The sequence below is a fragment of the Notamacropus eugenii genome, chromosome 6 (genome assembly GCF_028372415.1).
Source record: "Notamacropus eugenii isolate mMacEug1 chromosome 6, mMacEug1.pri_v2, whole genome shotgun sequence".
NCBI lineage: Eukaryota > Metazoa > Chordata > Mammalia > Diprotodontia > Macropodidae > Notamacropus > Notamacropus eugenii.
Genome location: NC_092877.1, coordinates 20,722,212 through 20,740,955, shown reverse-complemented (window position 1 = coordinate 20,740,955; position 18,744 = coordinate 20,722,212). Strand labels below are relative to the sequence as shown.

The window sequence follows — 18,744 nt, the reverse complement described above, 5'->3', positions numbered from 1 at the left end:
GTCCATAGAAAGGAATACACTCTTTCCTTAAGGAAATATTTCAAAACAGCCCTCCCTCCCCCTTCCAAAAGTGCAGAATTTATGGTAACAGATAATTAACAACAAATGACAAACCATCTAGGCAGTAAAGGTCCCTGGCTTTGGTTGCCAAAATAATGGTATCGAATTCCAAGATAAACAAAGACGTGTGCCGCCTGCCATTAACACTAGGGCAGGGTCAGGATGGAGGGATGTAAAGTAGTTCCCCAAACACCATCAAAGGTCACTATGGGGGAAAACAGCCTCCCAGAGCCGGGTTATTTCCAGTCAAGACTCAGCTCAACTGCTACCTCCTGCACAAGGCCTTTCTCAATTTCCCTACCTCCTTACAGTCTTTATTACTATCCCTTCCCCTGACCCTCACTCAAAAACACTTTGTCTTTTTAACTCTGTACAACAGTTTTAACACCACAAAGATGTAAGCTCCTTGAGGACATAGCCTGTTTCATTTTTCTCTTTTCATCCCCAGAAACTAATATTATATTCGACACATAGTAAGTACATAATAAATGCTTGTTGAACAGTAAATGCTTAATAATTGTTTGTAGAATGGATTCCATGGAATCTCCCAGGGGAGCTCCCAAACTCATATTTCTGGGATTCACTGAAAGACCTTTGAGAGAGGGAAGGAGGGACAGAATAGAGAGAGGAGAGAGAGAGAGAGAGAGACAGAGAGAGACAGAGAGAGAGACAGAGACAGAGACAGAGAGAGAGAGAGAGACAGAGAGAGAGAGAGACAGAGAGACAGAGAGAGACAGAGAGAGACAGAGAGAGAGAGAGAGAAATAGAGAGAGAGAGAGAGAACAAGAAAGAAGAGGAGGAGGAGACTATCCAAAAGAATAAGAGAGCTCAAATAGAAAGATAGACTGATCCTGTAAAACACTAGCCCATTTGACTCGACTGTTGGTGTTAAGTTGTTGTGCTGAGAGATACACAGAAAGACTAGATATTTGCAAAATGATACATTCTGTGTGCTCAGAAGTAATTTACCGACTCTCCCGGTCTCCATCGCTAAAGTCAATTCCAACACCAGGGACACTTTAAATATAGGAATTATAAAATTTTCAGCTTGCAAATACATCCAATAATTTACACTCCCTCATCCTCTCCCCACAGTCTCCACAATATACTTTAAGAAACTCTTTTGTACAAGAATAGATTGATGGGAATCTTTCTTCAAGAGTCATTCCTCTAGTGTGTGTTACATATACATTGTTACTTGGGACAGTGGAGTGTTACTGTTGTAATGAAACCATTCCATTCTCTTCCTTTGGTGTCTTTTGAGTATGTTTGTAGATGCTAGACTACCAAAATGGTGGGGGAAACAGTAAAAATCCAAGCTATAAATATGCCTTATCGAACACCTCTATAAACCAGTGAAATGCTTCCTTTTTAAGGAAATTAGTATAGGTTCATAGATTCCGAGCTGGAAGAAGATGGTTGAGGACATTCTACTGCTAGGTGGCAAAACACTATACTACGTCAGGAGTGAGAAAGACCCAACCTCAGACCCTTCTGCTCTCAGATACTTCCTAGCTGTGTGGCCCTGAGAAATTCACCAATTAGTCTGTCTGCTTCAGTTTCCTCATCTGTAAAATGAGGTATAATAACGGCACCTACCTCACAGGTTTGTTGTGAAGATCAAATGAGATAATATGTGTGAAGCACTTAGCAGAGTGCCTAGCCCACATTAGGCACCATATAAATGCTTATTTCCTCCCTCCCTCATTTTACAGATAAGACAATGAAGTTCATACAAGGTCATACAGATAGCGCAATACCAACAAGATAGTAAAGAGATACCACTTAATGAAGACACTCTCTCTTCTCGAGCTTCCTTCCAAAACATGTATGTTCACAGAATGCTTTTAGCTAAGTATGAAGTAAGAATGGAAGGTTAGAAATTTTTTTGGCCTCTGTAACTTATTTTTATTATTATCATGAAAGCTAGAATTTATATAAAGTTTGTAAAATGCTTTACATGTGTTATTTCATTCAAGCAGCAAGTCAATTAATCTGAAAACTGAAACTGCCAAGAAGGTAAGAGAAAACATCTTCATTTCCTCATCAAGGCCAAAAGAATTCTTCCCAGTATGAGAATTTTAGACCTGAAAGAAATTGTAAAATCTAGAGCATCAATTCCCAAAGTGTGGTCCATGGATGCTTGGGGTACCCAAGATCCTTTCAGGGGACCCACCAGAATTATTTTCATAATAATGCCAAGACATTATTTGCCTATTAAAGTACTCCTCCCTTTTCAAATTATGTCTGTGAGACCAGATTTTCTTCATATATTTTGACCAAAATAATATATCACAACCAATTGAATCCAGAAACAAACACTAATAATCCTGCCATCTTCTATTAAGCCAGACATTACGGAAATTTGCAAAAAATAAGTAAAACAATGCCTCTCCTAAATTTCTTCTCTTTTGGAAAATACAAGTTTCTTTCATAAAATATGTGATCTATGCCCATTGCTTTGGTATTATTTTAAATGAGTTAATAAATATTTATATTAATTATATTTATGCAATATAATATTGATTGATTGACATATAAATATAATATTCAATATAATACATATCAAATATATAAATATAACAAAATATAATTATTCTATAATATTTAAATATGCATATTTAAATTATCAGCTTTAATGTCTAATTTGGCTGAGATATTGCTAGATCTAATGTACATAAACAAAAGTACATCAGCGTCCTAAATCAATTTTAAGAATATAGAAGGATCCTAAGACCAAAAGATTTAAGAGTCTTCTCTAGAGAATGCCACCTCAAAGACACATGGAAGACTTATTGAAAGTCCAGTGGATCAGAGACTTCTGCCGTCTGATTGAGAGAACACCACTAAACAAAAGAGAAATTTTCAGATGGGTTTGATCCATTCTGATTCACTGAACATTTCCATATCTGGTACTTGAAGAATAGGTATTTGCTTTTATCCTAGCAGCCTCATCATCATCACCATCATCCTCACCACCACCATCATCATAATCACCACTGTTGTTATGATCAAGAAGTCTACGATTTGTTCCAAAATTCTGCAAATGTTATCAAGCACACAGTATTTGGTTTGAATTTTTGTTCCTGTTGCTGCTGCTATTAATTTCAAAAGAAGATGAGGGAACACAGGAAACTTTATAAAAACATATTTATTTGCATGTTTCTACACCTCTACTAGGATACAAGTTGAAAATAAAATCTTCAGAGAAAAGAAATTACAAAAGAATACGACGAGCCAAATGACAGTAAGTATACCAAAACTTTATTTCTGCAGCCTTGGTGTTTCTATCTGGACCCAGCTACTAAGCATTTTTATTTTTACAACATGACAAACATTCTTCTCCATAGAAATATGGGCAGGTTTTTCAGAAACATTATGGAAAACCAAACCAAAACTGGTAACATACCAATCTAACGGATAAAAATGGAGAGACATGGTATGGAGAGAGGAAAGGAATGGTCAAAAGAAATTCTCACTAATAAAATGATCTCCTAAGTCTTGGGAGAGGGGAAGAGTCAGGTTCTTCCACTATTGATATGGAAAAGCAGCTGGACTATCCCAGTAAAAGGTTGGCCTTGAAGTCAGGAAGACCTGGGTTCAAGTCTAATGGTTGTTGTCCTTTGTTTTCAAAGAGGACCAAAATGACATTACATAAGTCTAATAAAGATATGCTGGCTGACCTTGTGACCCTAGGCAAGACATTTAATATCTAGTGACCCAGGAAAGTCTGTAAATTTCAAGTCGCAGATGAATCATCCATCTGTATAATCTGTGGAAGGAATTCTCACACCAATGAAATTAGAAATCAAAATACCAACATATAAAAAAGAAAAGGAAACACAATTTTAAAATTAGAACTTGTTACCTGTGACACAGGCACTTTGAGAAATTGGTGAGTTTTGTTTGTTTCTAAACCATCTTTCCAGAGATGATATTCTAGTTCTGAAAAACTAAAATCTACAATTAGCATCTCCATAGTACACCCACTATTGTGTGACTGATTTGGCTGGCTTCAACAGTTGCATATTACGATTAAGATGTTCTGACCCAAAGACTAAAAAACAATAACGAAACATACTTGGGAGAACAGGGCATAACAACTTGATGTTCTTTCTGAATTTAGGGAGAGAGACATCTTCAGCATCTAGTTACATATCTCAACCATGCTTGTACTTCTGAAAATCTTGATAACAGACAATGGAGGAACACGGTACAGCAGAAAGAAAGCTGGATTTGTTTTCTGAGGATGCATGTTCAAATCTAGTCTCTGCTCTGCCTTGTAGAACCTCAGTCAAGTGACTTCATGTCCCTGGGCCAGTTTTTACTCATGTGAAAAACAAGAGGATTGGACTTGATGACCTCTGAGCTCCCTTCCTACTCTTGATCTACCATTCTTTGAATATGAAATTCAAGAGCTCGAGACTTGGGAGTCAGAATGACCTGGGATCAAATCCTCCCTTAGGCACATACTGGCTGTGTGATCTTGTGCAAATTCCTTAACTCCTGTTGCTCTTCATTTCCTCAACTATGAAAATGAGGCTAATAGCCATGAGAATCAAGTGAGATAATGCACATCAAATACTTTGCCAGACTTAAAGTGTCATACAGATATGAGCTATTACCATTAACTGAATAATCACAGACTTAATTCATATGTTCCCCCAATTCTAACGTCAGTTGATCTAGTATTTATTTAAGCACTGATTATATGTCAGGACAGCCAGACAGCCAAACAAAAATGGTGCGTCCTGTTACATAACAAAGCCAGACCTTGAAATGCAAATCCAAAAGACCCCAATTGGGGGATTGCAGGGGAGAGGAGGTCTAATTTTGGTGATGCTTTAAAAAAAATGCTGGAACACAAACAAAGAAATCCACAGTAAAGGAACAAAGCTCTGAAACAAAGTCTGACTGTCATGGACCACAAGGCATTTCCCCAGTGGAGCATACAGAGAAATATTTTTTTTAAGAAGGAAAGACAGAAAAAATATCCGGTGTGTATGAATGAATGAATCCAAGCTAAAAGGGGAAATTGAACATCTCCAAGATGAATAAGAGATTGGAACCATTAAGGAGAAAATTATGACCATGAGAATGCCTAGTGCAAAACAAAATTATGGTGATAAACACAAGCCATAGCAGCTCACCAGCAACAGAGGGCTGTGAAAAACACCAACGGTAGCCAGCCCAAGAACCCTCAGAAGGACTCTCCAGGTTATTCTTAACATGCAATTTTTCAGAGTTCAAGACTGATGAGAAGGGTATTCTGTTGTGACCATAACACCCACCCTTGTGGATTGATAGTAACCTTCTGGACTACAGCTGATGTGAGGTATTTCTCTGCTCCCAATCACCACTGCTATCCTCCATGATCTCCCAATACTCCCACCATACTTGAATTTTATTTTTAACATAGTGGATAGGGAACAAGACTTGGGGTCCGGAAGGCCCAAGTTTGAATCCCCTCTTCAGACACTTAATAGCTGTGTAACCCTCATTTTCACTTAACTTTTGTCTGCCTCAGTTTCTTCATCTGTAAACTGAAGGTGGTAGTGCCTAATCACAGGATTGTTATAGGAATGAAATGAGATTTTGTAAAGCACTTTGCAAACCTTAAAGCACTCTATAAATACAAGCCATTATTATTATTTTCAGTGCTATGTTCTTGCTTCCCTGAGGTTAATCAAAGGGAGAACAAGGGTGAGGTTTACCCAGGATAGATAAGCTCTGATCTTCCTCAATGGAGGGAATACCTACACATATCCATGAAATCAGCAGTTCTCTGGAGTTTGGGAGTCTTTTCTGGTTTACAGAGGAATCAAAAGAGAAAAAGAGATGATTCTGACTCTCAACTGACATCTTTAGATATCTTTTTAACCTTAAGACCTTATACAATCGAGAAGAAGAAAAGTCTAGAAGTTGAAATATGAGATCCCCAAATAGGAGAGTGAAATGCTTTGTTTTTAAGCAAATGGAGAAATATTTTAAAGCTTGTTGGGTGTTGATCCACCTTTTCTGATTCCATTTATAGACTCAGAAATAAAAAAGGATCTTTGATAACATCTAGACTTACTCTCTCATCATAAAATGTCATAACTGAAGCAGAAGGAGGTTCCAGGAATAGTCTAAAGTTATGCAGCCAGTCAATAGCTGAACCTGGACTAGAATCCACCTTTCCAGATTCCTCGTTCTTTATATTGCCATGCTGAACAGGGCCTTTTGGGAGAACTTTGGAGACATGAGAGTGTCTTTCCCCACATTTTCAAAGTAGACTTCTCCCCATCCCCCAACACTGATTTGAAATGGAAATCTCTTTTTTGAAATTAGTGTAACATAGCTACAGAGCTAAGAGTTTTCTCTAGAGTTTCCTGCTTTGGGGTTGATTTCCTTCTAACAGTGAAGTACATTTGGACACCCCCTGGTGATATAGCTTAAAAGGCAGCAATGAGTGGCAATTCAAATATATGTATGCATAAAATATATATCTCAACATACATATATGTACACATATATACATGTTTATGTATTTGTGTGTTTTATATATGTATATTATACAAAATATTTACATTACATACATGTAAATAGATTTGCATAGATGATAAATGTGTGCATACATTACATAGATAGGTGTGTGAATATGTTTCAGATTTTATATCTGTTTAATATAGATATATGCGAATATGTTTTAATCTGGGCCTATTGGTTTAATGAGTTCAAGGTATGGAAAATTTCTTCTATAAATGAAGTTTATCTGTACCTTTTGGTCAATTTCTCAGGGCACTGGAAAGGTAAGTGACTTATTCAGTCACTCAGTCAGTATGTGTTAGATGTAGTATTTGAAATTAGGTCTTCCATGTTCCTAGGCCAGCCCTGTAACTCGCTACAGCTACACTGTTAGAGATTAATAACATTAACTTGTTTTATGGAGTACTTCTTGGTTTCCAAAAACATCTTCCTCAGAACGCCGTACAACTGCAAATACTAGCCCCATTTTACAGATGAGGAAATTGGGACCTGAAGAGTTAATATTTACCCCAAATCACCTGACAAGATAATGTCAGATCTAGGATCTGAACTCATCTTCCCTGACTCCAGGTCTAGAAGGCTTCTCAGGATACAACACTGTCTCCCTTAATTAGATGAAACCCTGAGAAAGTTGAAGTTTCACACAAGCAAGTAAATTTGTGTAAGTCATACACTTCCTTCACACGTTAAGAAATCTGGAAACACTAGGAAGTCTAGTAATCTGAAAATTTTCTGAGAAAACAAGGTAATAGCTGTATTGTTAGTTCTGTCAAGGGAAAGGCTAGACAGAACCTGGAGAACATTGTACAGAATAACAGTAACTTTGTGCGATGACCAACTTTGATAGACTTAGATCTTCTCGGCAACGCAATGAGCGAAGACAATTCTAAAAGACTCACAATGGAAAATGCTATTCACATCCAAAAAAAGAACTATGGAGTCTAAACGCAGATCAAAGCATATTATTTTCTCTTTTTTTTCCTTTTTCATGGTTCTCCTCTTTTGTTCTGATTCTTTTTTCACAACATGACTAATGTGGAAATATGTTTGATATGATTGTACATGCATAGCCTATATCAGATTGCAAGATATCTTGGGGAGGGGAGGAGGGGGGAAAATTTAGAACTCAAAATCTTATAAAAGTGAATGTTGAAAGCCAAAAATAAATTAATTAATCAAAAGGGGAAAGGCTAGAAAACTACAAAAGAACCGTATTTCAAACAATTTCTCATTAGCCCACTGATAATCGTTATTTCCACATAGAGAAGTTTGATGTTTTCATATGTTAAATGCCAAATGTCTTCTTAAGACATTTTAAAAAGTTTTAAGGTAGGCTCTCTCCACCACAAAATAAGTAACAAGACATAAGTAACAATAACTCTTCTCACTACACCATTCATTTAGAAGACTCTGGGAAAACTACAAGAGCTGGACCCAAAGCAGTTAGAGTGAGAGGTGGAAAGCCCAGGGAGCTAGGCAAACAACAGATGGGTTACAACAATGCCTGCTGATAGCATGGCCACATCCAGAGAGAAGGATGAACTGCACACTTTGGTGTGGTTTTTTTCTTCCCTTCTACACAGCTTTCATTTTCTTTTTTTAGGTAGTAATGGATTGTTGAAGAAGAAGAAGAAGAAGAAGAAGAAGAAGAAGAAGAAGAAGAAGAAGAAGAAGAAAAGGAGGAAGAGGAAAGGAGGAAGAAGAAGAAGAAGAAAAGGAGGAAGAGGAAAGGAGGAAGAAGAAGAAGAAGAAAAGGAGGAAGAGGAAAGGAGGAAGAAGAAGAAGAAGAAGAAGAAGAAGAAGAAAAGGAGGAAGAGGAAAGGAGGAAGAAGAAGAAGAAGAAAAGGAGGAAGAGGAAAGGAGGAAGAAGAAGAAGAAGAAGAAGAAGAAGAAGAAGAAGAAGAAGAAAAGGAGGAAGAGGAAAGGAGGAAGAAGAAGAAGAAGAAAAAGAAAAGGAGGAAGAGGAAGAAGAGGAAAGGAGGAAGAAGAAGAAGAAGAAGAAAAAGAAAAGGAGGAAGAGGAAGAAGAGGAAAGGAGGAAGAAGAAGAAGAAGAAGAAAAGAAGAAGAAGGAGAAGAAGAGGAGAAGGAGGAGGAGAAAATGATGATAACAATTTTCTCAGACAAAAATCACAGAATTTCAAGCTCAGCCCCCATCTTACTCTGTTTTGTGGTCTAGTAAGCATCCTCAGAATTAACAGAATGAGGCACACTAATACATAGAAACATCTTCACCCAGGGGAGCCAGTAATTCACTTTTGAAGCCCAAGAGTCAAAGCCCTGACACTAGTGCATTGTTGGAGAGGGGAAAGAGGTTATGAAAGGTATTGAGACCTAGCTCCATTCCTAGTGTCCTGTCATAGTTATTCTTAGAACTCTTAACTATTTCTCCAGACATAAAGTATGGAGAGCTAAAGCATCCAAAATATTCCAGGGAAAATGAGATACTTCTGTTTTATAGATTTAGAGCTAGAAAGAACCATGGAGGTCATGTGGTCCAACCTCCTCATTTTATAGATGAGAACACTGAAAGTCAGAGAAGTAGATTGTTTTGCCCAAGGTCTCACAATTAGTAAGCTGCACAGGAGAAACTCAAGAGGTAGTGAGGTCATGTAGCAGATAGAGTGCCAAGTCTGGTGTCAGAAAAACTTATCTTCTCAAGTTCAAATATGGCCTTGAGCATTTACTAGCTGTGTGACCCTGGGCAAGTCACTAAGCACTGTTTGTCTCAGTTTCCTTATCTATAAAATGAACTGGAGAAGGAAATGGCAAACCACTCCTGTATCTCTGCCAAGAAACCCCAAATGAGGTCACAGAGTAGGACATGACTGAAAACGGCAAAATAACAACAAAGAGCAGATATTCAAACCCACAACCTTTGACTTCAGAGGCTAGTAAAACTCCACTGTAACAAAAAATATAATTTGAATATTGAGTTCTTAGTAAATGCAATATTCACCATTTCCAAAAATTAAAATCAATGTTCTCGATCAGGCACTTATCATATAAACACAATTAAGAAAAAGAGAAATCGAAATTCTTAGGGAAATTCAATCAATCCTTTAATAACAATGTACAACCATGGACCCTGTCCCAATGATGCAAAGATACAGACCACTCCCAATGAAAACTGTTACTTCCTTTTGAATGTATAATCAAACAACCAGCTGATATCTATGGAACATTAATGACATTCCCAGAAATATGGCTTCCGATCCAAAGACGGAGCAGTAACCAGAAGTCTTTGTATATGGGGAAGGGGGGAGGGCAGGGTTTGGCTCTCAGAATTCCATGAAGTTTCTGCACTGTTGTAGGAGAGTCCACTTTTTGAGGAAGGGGCAGATATGTGGACATGATCAGGTCTGTAGGTGGTTTTAGGGTAGGAGAAAGAAGCTCCCCAGCATGGTGCTCTTGGCATCTTCTCAACCTCCCTGCCCTGAGGCAAGGCCTTTTGCTCTGCCTAGTTATAACTGCCCAAAAGAACTTAAAATGTAGGAGTCAAAATATGTGCTAGTGTGATATAAAGCTAATTAACAAATATGCTGTACGTGTGTCAAATGAATGGTACAGACAGTAAGAGAACAAGGGAGGAAAAATGTACCGTGGGATGAGATGGTCAAGGAAAGCTTTCTGAGACATGTTAAGAACTGGGATGGGCCTTGGATCAGGGCTAGGAATTTGGTAGGCCAAGAGAAAAAGAAGAGAGGAGATTGGAACTATGCAGAGTAGTGTGAAGAAAGGCTGAGATTTGGAAATTCTCAGAGAATAGGGAAGTCAATATAGTAAATGCGGAGGAAAAATTTGGGGACATAATAAAAAGCCCCGAATGCCGACCTTAGGAGTTGATTATGATATGATGCTTCAGCCAGTCTACAACTGTATTATTGTTATTTACAATAAACTACACTAATTCTCAACTCAGATGAATCTTAGAATGTGCTTCTTGCTTTTACAAATCACAACTCAGACCTCAGACACTAGCTTCATGACCCTGGGCAAGTCACTTAACCCTGTTTGTCTCAGTTTCCTCATCTATAAAATGAACTCGAGAAGGAAATGGCCAACTACTCCTGTATCTCTGCCAAGAAAACCCCAAATGGCTTTACAAAGAGTTGGAGACAATTGAAATGAATGAACAACAACAAAATTACCTATTGTTAAGGAGATATTGGATTATATCTGTGATTTTATTAGTATAAGGAACTTCCAGGTTGAAAAGCTCCCTCTACCAATGCAGGCTGGCACCTTTTCTACTACTCAGAAAACATCAATAGGCTAAGTGACTTGCACAAGGTCACACAGCCAGCACATGCCAGTGGCAAGATTTGAACCTAGTACTCATCTGACTTTGAAGATGGGTTTCTATCTACTACATATATTTCTTGCCTCTCATACTAGTTGAGGAAGGACAAATGGTAATCCTGGGGTCCTGAGGTTTCATTTGGTTTCCATAAGCCAGTTTCTAAGAACTTTATCCAATTTCCTCATGCCTTAACATTCCTGACTGGGACTGAAGCCAACAAAGTTCTTAGCTATTTTTTGAATGAAAGGTGCCCAAACTGTGCAAAGCAGAGCTCTAATAAAACCCAAATTCTGACTTCTACATAATTCTACCTTATACATTGGAGGAAAAATTGAATGATTATGAAAAGTACAATACGGCCCCCAGATCATATTAAAGAGATCGTGCAGTTCTATTCACTCACTTTACAGATGAGGAAACTGAGGGCCAGACAAGAGAAGTTACTTACCCAATGTCACACAGATAATAAGAGTTGGGACTTGGCCCTACATCTCCTGTCTCTCACCCAGGGCCCTTGCCACACACCCACTATAATATTTATGTCTTATTTAGGGAAAAAAAAAAACATCTAATCAATCAACAAGTAACATTTTCCTACCAAAGGCATAAATTAAACTATTTTCCAAAACCACTTTAAAAAAGCACTTCTGATTTAGAGACTCCAGATATCTCAAAATTCACAGTTCTTGGGCAAGGTTTTAATTGCAGTCTTTCTTTGCAACGATTTTGCGTGTGCCTGCTCTTTTACTCTCCTTGCTTTGCAGACATCTCATCACAGGTAATGGTGTTGGCTATGGAGATAATGCCCACAGAGCAAAATCGTGGTATTCTCACCAACTCTCCAGGGTCACGGATAACACCTTTTTTATTTTCTTAGTGTGTCGAAGTTTAAAAGGTTTCGGTTTTTTGCTTTTTTTGTTGTTTTTTTGTTTAAAGGCCAAGAAAAGTAAAGACTAAAGAAAGAGCTTAGGACTTAGGTCCCCAGTTTGATTCTACCCAGAGTGGCCAAGGCAGACGAGCAACTTTCTAACATTCCCACCAGACACTGGGAAGGGTCTGAAACAGTGGACGTGGGGCCTTGAATAAACAATGGGGAAGGGGACCGCCTGCCCCACTCTGCTGGAAGCTCAGAAGAGCTGAGGCGGATTCTAGAAGAGTTTAACTAAATCACAAATACACAACTAGGGGGATTAAGGATGCCAGGGTTCAAAATGACTCCTGGCCCTGTTAGTCCCCAAGCTTAGGTCTCCCCTATTACTTTAAGAGTGTGAGGAAGAAGGAGAGTCCAAGGGAAAAGCACTGTTTCTTGAGACTAACTGTTCCAGAATTCCCTAATCCTGTCCCCTTTATTGTTAATGGAATGGGGCAGGCCAGCACACTTTCTACTCACCAAAGGAAAGACAATGGATTCAGTAATCACTGCACAATTAGTCCCAATTAGACCTATTTCACAGCTGAATGTAAAAGGGTAGGAAGGGTGGGGAGGGGGTGGGGAGAGGAGGAGGGGGTGGGGAGAGGGGAAGGGAGAGTCAGGACTGTTTAAATGTTAAAGAAAGATGTGGTTGGGGGAGGGGACAGCAAAAGCTTACACATTACTGTCGAGATCAAATTTCCAGTCTTAGCTGCAGCACTGAGGAGTTGTGTGACCCTGGACGAGTCACCTAACCTTGTCTCCTGCATCATCCTAATTGCCTTATAATACTCCCCAAGGATGCTCTGAGGCTTTTTAAGATAGTACATGGGACAGAACATTGGAAAAAAAAGGTAAGAGATTGAAGTTATCGATAACCAATCTGCTTTGCCTCACTTCATCTCCCTGGCAGAATTCCCTAATTTTTTTTTTCCCTGAAAAGTTCGGTTATTTGCTGTTTTTTTTTTTTAAATTGCTTTCTACTCTTGATAAAAAAAAAAAAATTTAAAGACCATGAGGATTACTTACATATGTACATGCGGAGGCTGGAACCTGCTCTGGTTGATGTTGTAGTGAGTGAAAGCCTGGGTTGGGTTCGAGCTGTACTCATCCACAGTGATGGTAACTTTGCCCTGAGAAGGGATCCCATGTGCCATCCTTCCTCCTTATAGTCATGAGCACTTCACAACTTTCCAGAGCAAAGGATGGGAGCAGGCATTGTGTGTTGCAGCCAAAGACGGGACCCGAGAGGCAACTTACTCATCAAGGCCGTGAATTTCTAAAAGCAAGAAAATTTTAAAAATTTAAAAAAAAAAAAGATACTTCACTGAAAAGAACTTCCAACTTGGCCAATGTGATGAGAGAGAAATCCTGCCCCAGACTCTGAGATTTCATGGATAACTGTGGAAGTCAACCTTGGGAAACTAGATTAATTCTACGCGAATATCATTTTTTTCCAACTTATTTTCTCCCTTTGAAGCTAATTTTGTGGGGCGGTTATTTAAAGCAGGATACTTTCGGCCACAGTCAGATCATCTCAAAGGTGAACCCAATCTTTCATTTTAATTGTACCACTTACATGAATTACCAATATGGGCACATTCACAACTCAGGTTGAACCTAATTTTTTAAAGGTTCATATTTTATGAGTCTTTTACTAATTTTTTTTATTAGCCCTAAGATTTTATTGGTATAGGAAACTCTCAGACAAGGGAATTCCCTCTATTAATGCATATCAGCACCAGTCCAGCAATTTAGCGGTCTTACAGATCTGCCTGGGGCTATCAAAGATTAAGGGACTTACCCAGGGTCACACAGCCAGTGTGTGCCACAGGTCTTTCTAACTTTGATCTCAGCCTTCTATATCATTAAGCTAAATGGCCTCTCTTGTTTCTAATTATTTACACTCAACTGAAAACCCTGAAATTCACGAGGTTACACCTTTTTTACAAGTCTGTCTACACAGTGTTGTTGCTTAAGAGGCTTGTTTCTTGTTGGATTAATTTCACTTTCTCTCTTCACATCTTGAAACTCAGTGTTGCCCACAGGCATATACAATAAAACAATGAATGGAAAGTGCTATTTCATTTTTATTTAGGTAAGTGTGTACACATATACACACATATATGTGTAGGTATATGTGTATAGTTATACATATGTGCATATATGTATGTGCTTACACACATGTATGTACAAGTGTGTGTATGACTACACAAGTGTTTACATGCATATATGTATTGTATGTTTGTTTCATTCTTGAAGGAAATCAGAAACTTAAGCATAATATACATCCCAGTTAAATAATGTTCCACTAGCAAAAGCAAATGCTGACATCCCCATATAATAATATACTTTCTTCTGGTTATAAAGATAAGTATAATTTCGTTAAGCTAATGAGAATACCACAGGCTCACTCAGTAGGAAAGTAAAACACACCTATGCTTGGTCCACCACTTGGAATGTACTGGTCACCTGGGATCTCTGTAAAGTGATGGGTGTGTGTGTGTGTACGTGTGTGTGTTGGGGGAGGGCAGTGTACCACTATATCATTTATGGCAAGTATCTAATTATGTTTCACCTAATTCGTGGAGCTACATTGGTTATTAGCTTTACGCATTTGGGAAGGAACGAAGAAATGCCTCTGACCTCTGGTCATTTTTGTTTAAAATGTTGACATATGTTGATCTGCTGTTGGAAAGAGGATCTCTCTGTGTTTGGCTCAGAGATATTTTCAAATGCAAAGACCTATACCAAACTCTTGAGATGGTTCAGAGCTCCAGACCAAACACAGATACACAAAGACACACACACACACACACATGCACAAACTAGGCAGCATTTTTCTGAAGGCAACAAGCCTTGTTCTAAGCTCCTCAGTTCAAAACGTGTTTGCCATGTGTTCCATTAAAGCTTCGGCAGTCTTTGCTGGAATCTAAAAAATAATATTTAGAATGCTAAGATTGGATTTAAATTTGGCATAGAACACCTCAAACACCCCGCAAAAGGCAGATGGTTTGCCATAGGCCATTTATTTTATTATTTTACAACCCCAGGCCTGTGTAGCCTTCCATATGCTATCTGGGCTAAGACATTCCACAGCAATCCACTCAAATCATTTGCCTCCTTCCTATTAGCAAGGCAGGCTAAATAACATCCACCTTGCCTTCTCTGCTAATAAGCAATCACACTGTCCCTGCCAAGAGATGAATCACTTGTGACTTGGCATCTTGTGGGGACCATCATCTCAGGGCTCTCTCTCTCTCTCTCTCTCTCTCTCTCTCTCTCTCTCTCTCTCTCTCTCTCTCTCTCTCTCTCTTCTCCCCCCCCTCCCCCCCATGTCTCTGTTTGTCTCTCTCCTGACTTTCTTGGGACTTGCTCCTAAGAGAAAGGCCCACCAGCTTCAGACTCCAGTTTTTGGTCCCTATTCGTGTAATGTAAGAGATCCATAAGAACTGCTTACAAATGATCATGTCACCAGTCTCCATACCAAGTTTGCAGCTGTTTCCTTAACTTCCCGTTACAATTATATTTTGCTGTTATTTTGCATAACAGTAACACACAACACCTGCTTGAAATTGCAGTCCTGCTCTAAGTACTGTAATTCTCTTTTGAGATACAAAGTAGCAAGACGCTATGCAGGGAGAAGGGCCATAATTGCACTGTACGGCAAAGTAAATACAAATGGAAACATCTTCCTGTTACAAAAATGACTGTCATTAAAAAGAATGTTAGCCATCAAAACTCGGAGGAGGAAAAAAACACACATTTTCATACTGTGGGAACTTAGTGCTTGCATAAATTAAAGAATGGTATGAAAATTACATGCAATTCTTATTCCTCACCATCAGATCCTATTGTGTAACATACAGAATGTAAAGAAGCAAAGGAAAACCGTCCTTTCTGCCCAGACTCCTAAGACCTCTGAATAAAACGGTTTGGCTTCCTAAGTCCAAGAAACAGCTGAAATGTTACATCTATTTCCTGGGGAGGTAACTTACTAATTAAAATGAATTATACATAGCTTTTTTAAATATTTAGGAAGCAGCTTGCAGTAGTTACCGCATCCCTTACCCCTTCTAGTCTCGAACATTTTAAAGGTGCAAAGAGAGATAACTTAGATGAAACAGAAATCATTTGCCCTCTTTCAAAGGGGCAGCAGAATCCTGACTTCACCTCCACAATCCCCCTCTGATGGGTGAACATTTGTAAATTTCCGTACCTCTGCCCTCATGAGCCAAATAGAACAGCCTTTCATTAGCACAAGACCATGTAAGTTGCAAAGGCTGAATGGGTGGTTACAGACTCATTTGAATTTGTCTTCACTGTGTTCTTTTTTCAAATGTCTTATCGGAACAGTGCACCTGCAGCGTCTATCTTCTTTAATCTGGAGTCCTTTGAAGAGTAAGTGGCAGACTGAGGCAGAAGGGAACACTTCAAAACTTTCACAGATACCCTGACAGACAGTAGAGAAAAGGCTCATTTCTACTCCCCACTTTCCCTCCCCCCCCCAAACAACTGGGTGTTCACCTCATCACCTTCTCATGTAGCCATTTTCTAGAGAGCAAGGATGTGTATTGTGGTCCCCCAAAATCTTAGAAGCAGAAATGGGGTACATCTAATCCAGGGGAATGTAGCTAAAGTTATTACTGTGACACTTATAACAGCCATTCACCCCTATCATATTCATAAAACAGATTAACCCAAATACCAGATTTTTGCCCTTTTCTCACTTGAAGACAGCCCACATTCATTTTGTTCACATTAACACATTCTTCCACCACCACCCCCCAAAAGTAAAACCCTAGTTTGTGTCAGTAAGCCTCAAGAAAAATACAAAAAGGTGTAGACGGTGCCAAAATCCAGCGTGCTGGTGCCTGCTTGGTTATCTCTCTTGAAAAAATCATGTAAATCTATTTCCTATTTCCTAGATAGCAGCCACTTGTATTCTTCGGTTGTTCAATGAAGAATATTCATTTTCAGGAATCTGGTCAGAAGCCCTTTTAAAAGTCTGCCAGGAATTTAAAAATTTAAAGTAGGGGTTCAACGGCCCTCCCCCCAAAAATCCTTCAATAGGACAAGTGAGAAAGGGCAAGGCTGAGCATGGTACCTGTCCCAGCCTGACAGGAAAGTGGGTTGTTTTCTTTCTTTTTTTTTTCCCCACAGGAATGTCTGGGGGAGAAGAGACCAAGCAACATGCGAAGACTTTGCAGGCAACTTTGTCCAGCTTCCTCCCCACCCCACTTCAGTCCCTAATTATTTCTTTTTTTATTTCTCTCGGTGCTACAGTCAGACCCACACCAAGGATGCTCACTCACCCTTCGCTAGGAATGCGCTCCCAGCTGCAGAAGCAGAAAGTTAGAGAGCTGCAGAGGCACCAAAGCTTTCTCCCCCACCCCTCACCCCTAAATATACCCCACCCACACCCGAACTTGGGTCCAGCGCCAGGTACACCGAATATTTTCCTCTAGAAAGAGGGAAATCTCAGATTTGGGGAGTTTGAGAAAGGTTTACAACATAGGACTTAAAAGAGAAGGGGGACAGTCTGCCCCTGGCCCCCTGAGTGCATGCATGCACACACACACACACACACACACACTCTTACACACACACACACACCCCACCTCCTCTACAGGTTCACGTCCTGCTAGTACTGTCTACAGCTCCCCCTTTCCTTCCTGGTGAGCACTCGCTGGCTGCTGCTGCTGCCGCCGCTGCTTCGGCTGCTGCCGCCGCCGCCACCACCAGCAAGGTCGCTGCCGCCCCTCCTGCCACCCTGCCGCACTGGGCTCCGCTGTTGGGTGACTGCTCCTTCTTCCTTCCTTTCTCGCTACCTCCCTTTCTCTCTCTCTTTTCACCGGTCCCAGATTGATTGATTGCCATCCGCGCCCAATAGCTCTGACACCGCACCATCCCCGGTTTTGTACCAAGTCCCCCTACCCACCCGCCCCCTCAGCCCCCCCCTCCTCAACATTATGCCTCCCCAGCGGGCTCCGCTGCTCTGGGTTGGCATCCTCCTGATGGCCAATCCTAAATCGACCCTCGCCAGAGCCCCCCGGAGCCGTCGCCGCCACGGCCACCACCATCCACCCACTGCTGGGCTGGGGCGCCTCGCTTCTGTCCGAGGAGCAAGGAAGAGGGGGCACCACGAGGAAGGGACCTTTGCCGGTGGTGTACAGGGCCATAGGGAGGGTGGCAATCTTTTTCTTGCACTTAAAGTTTTTCCCAACCAGTTTCTGTTTGTCCTCGGTGCTTCACGATCAATGCACCTTTTTTTTGGCCCGCATTTGGACTTCCATGTGATGGGGGTCGGAGGTGGTGGTCAGAGGTGAGAGATGAGTTTTGGGGTGGAGTGGACACCGCGGGAAGGGGGGATCCTGGCTCGTCCGAGCCTTTGTGTATTTCGTCTCATCCCCCTACTCCCACCCGGGTGTCTCCACCTCCCCTTTACGGGAGAAAAAAACAATAATTGCCCTTTCCACCTCCTAGGCCGCAAGACCCTGGATTTGCAAGGCTTCCTAAGCCCTCCTTCGCTTACGGGGACCCTCCACCAGCAACTCCAGCTTCGGAATAAAAAGAAACAATCCCCGGCGATTTTTACTTTTCTTACCCCCACCCTCCACCCCCACCCCAAGCTGTGCTGCTTCCAGCACCCGCGGAGGGGGCGGGGAAGGCGACGGAGGAAGGAGTGAGGTTAGGGTGGAGGGGAAAGGGTGAGAAAAGATACACACACGCATGCACGCACGCACACACACACGCACACACACACACACGCACACACACTCACACAGCCACAGCCACGCGCGGGGCTCCCGGCGCAGAGCCGCACTGCCCCCCGATCACAATGCCTGCCGCTTTTCCTGTAACTGTACTTTGCATTGTGCCCCCCTGGCTGCCCGCCGCCGCGGCCGCCGCCGCTGTTGCCTTGGTCTCCGGCAAACACAATGC

General features: G+C 40.7%; 1 protein-coding gene across 2 annotated transcripts in view; it reads right to left on the bottom strand.

The window, feature by feature from the left end:
- The window catches only part of MPPED2 (metallophosphoesterase domain containing 2), a 206,411-nt gene that overhangs the window by 185,742 nt on the left and 1,925 nt on the right, over nt 1–18,744 (bottom strand). The window contains exons 1-2 of one of the 2 annotated variants that reach the window (XM_072619263.1): nt 17,421–17,665; nt 12,829–13,078 (exon numbers count right to left, since the gene is read on the bottom strand). In XM_072619263.1, coding sequence (XP_072475364.1) covers nt 12,829–12,956 — 128 coding nt within the window. In that variant the 5' untranslated portion in view covers nt 12,957–13,078; nt 17,421–17,665. Of the gene's footprint in view, nt 1–12,828; nt 13,079–17,420; nt 17,666–18,744 lie in introns of those variants that run through there. The other variant, XM_072619262.1, reaches the window with a different exon arrangement.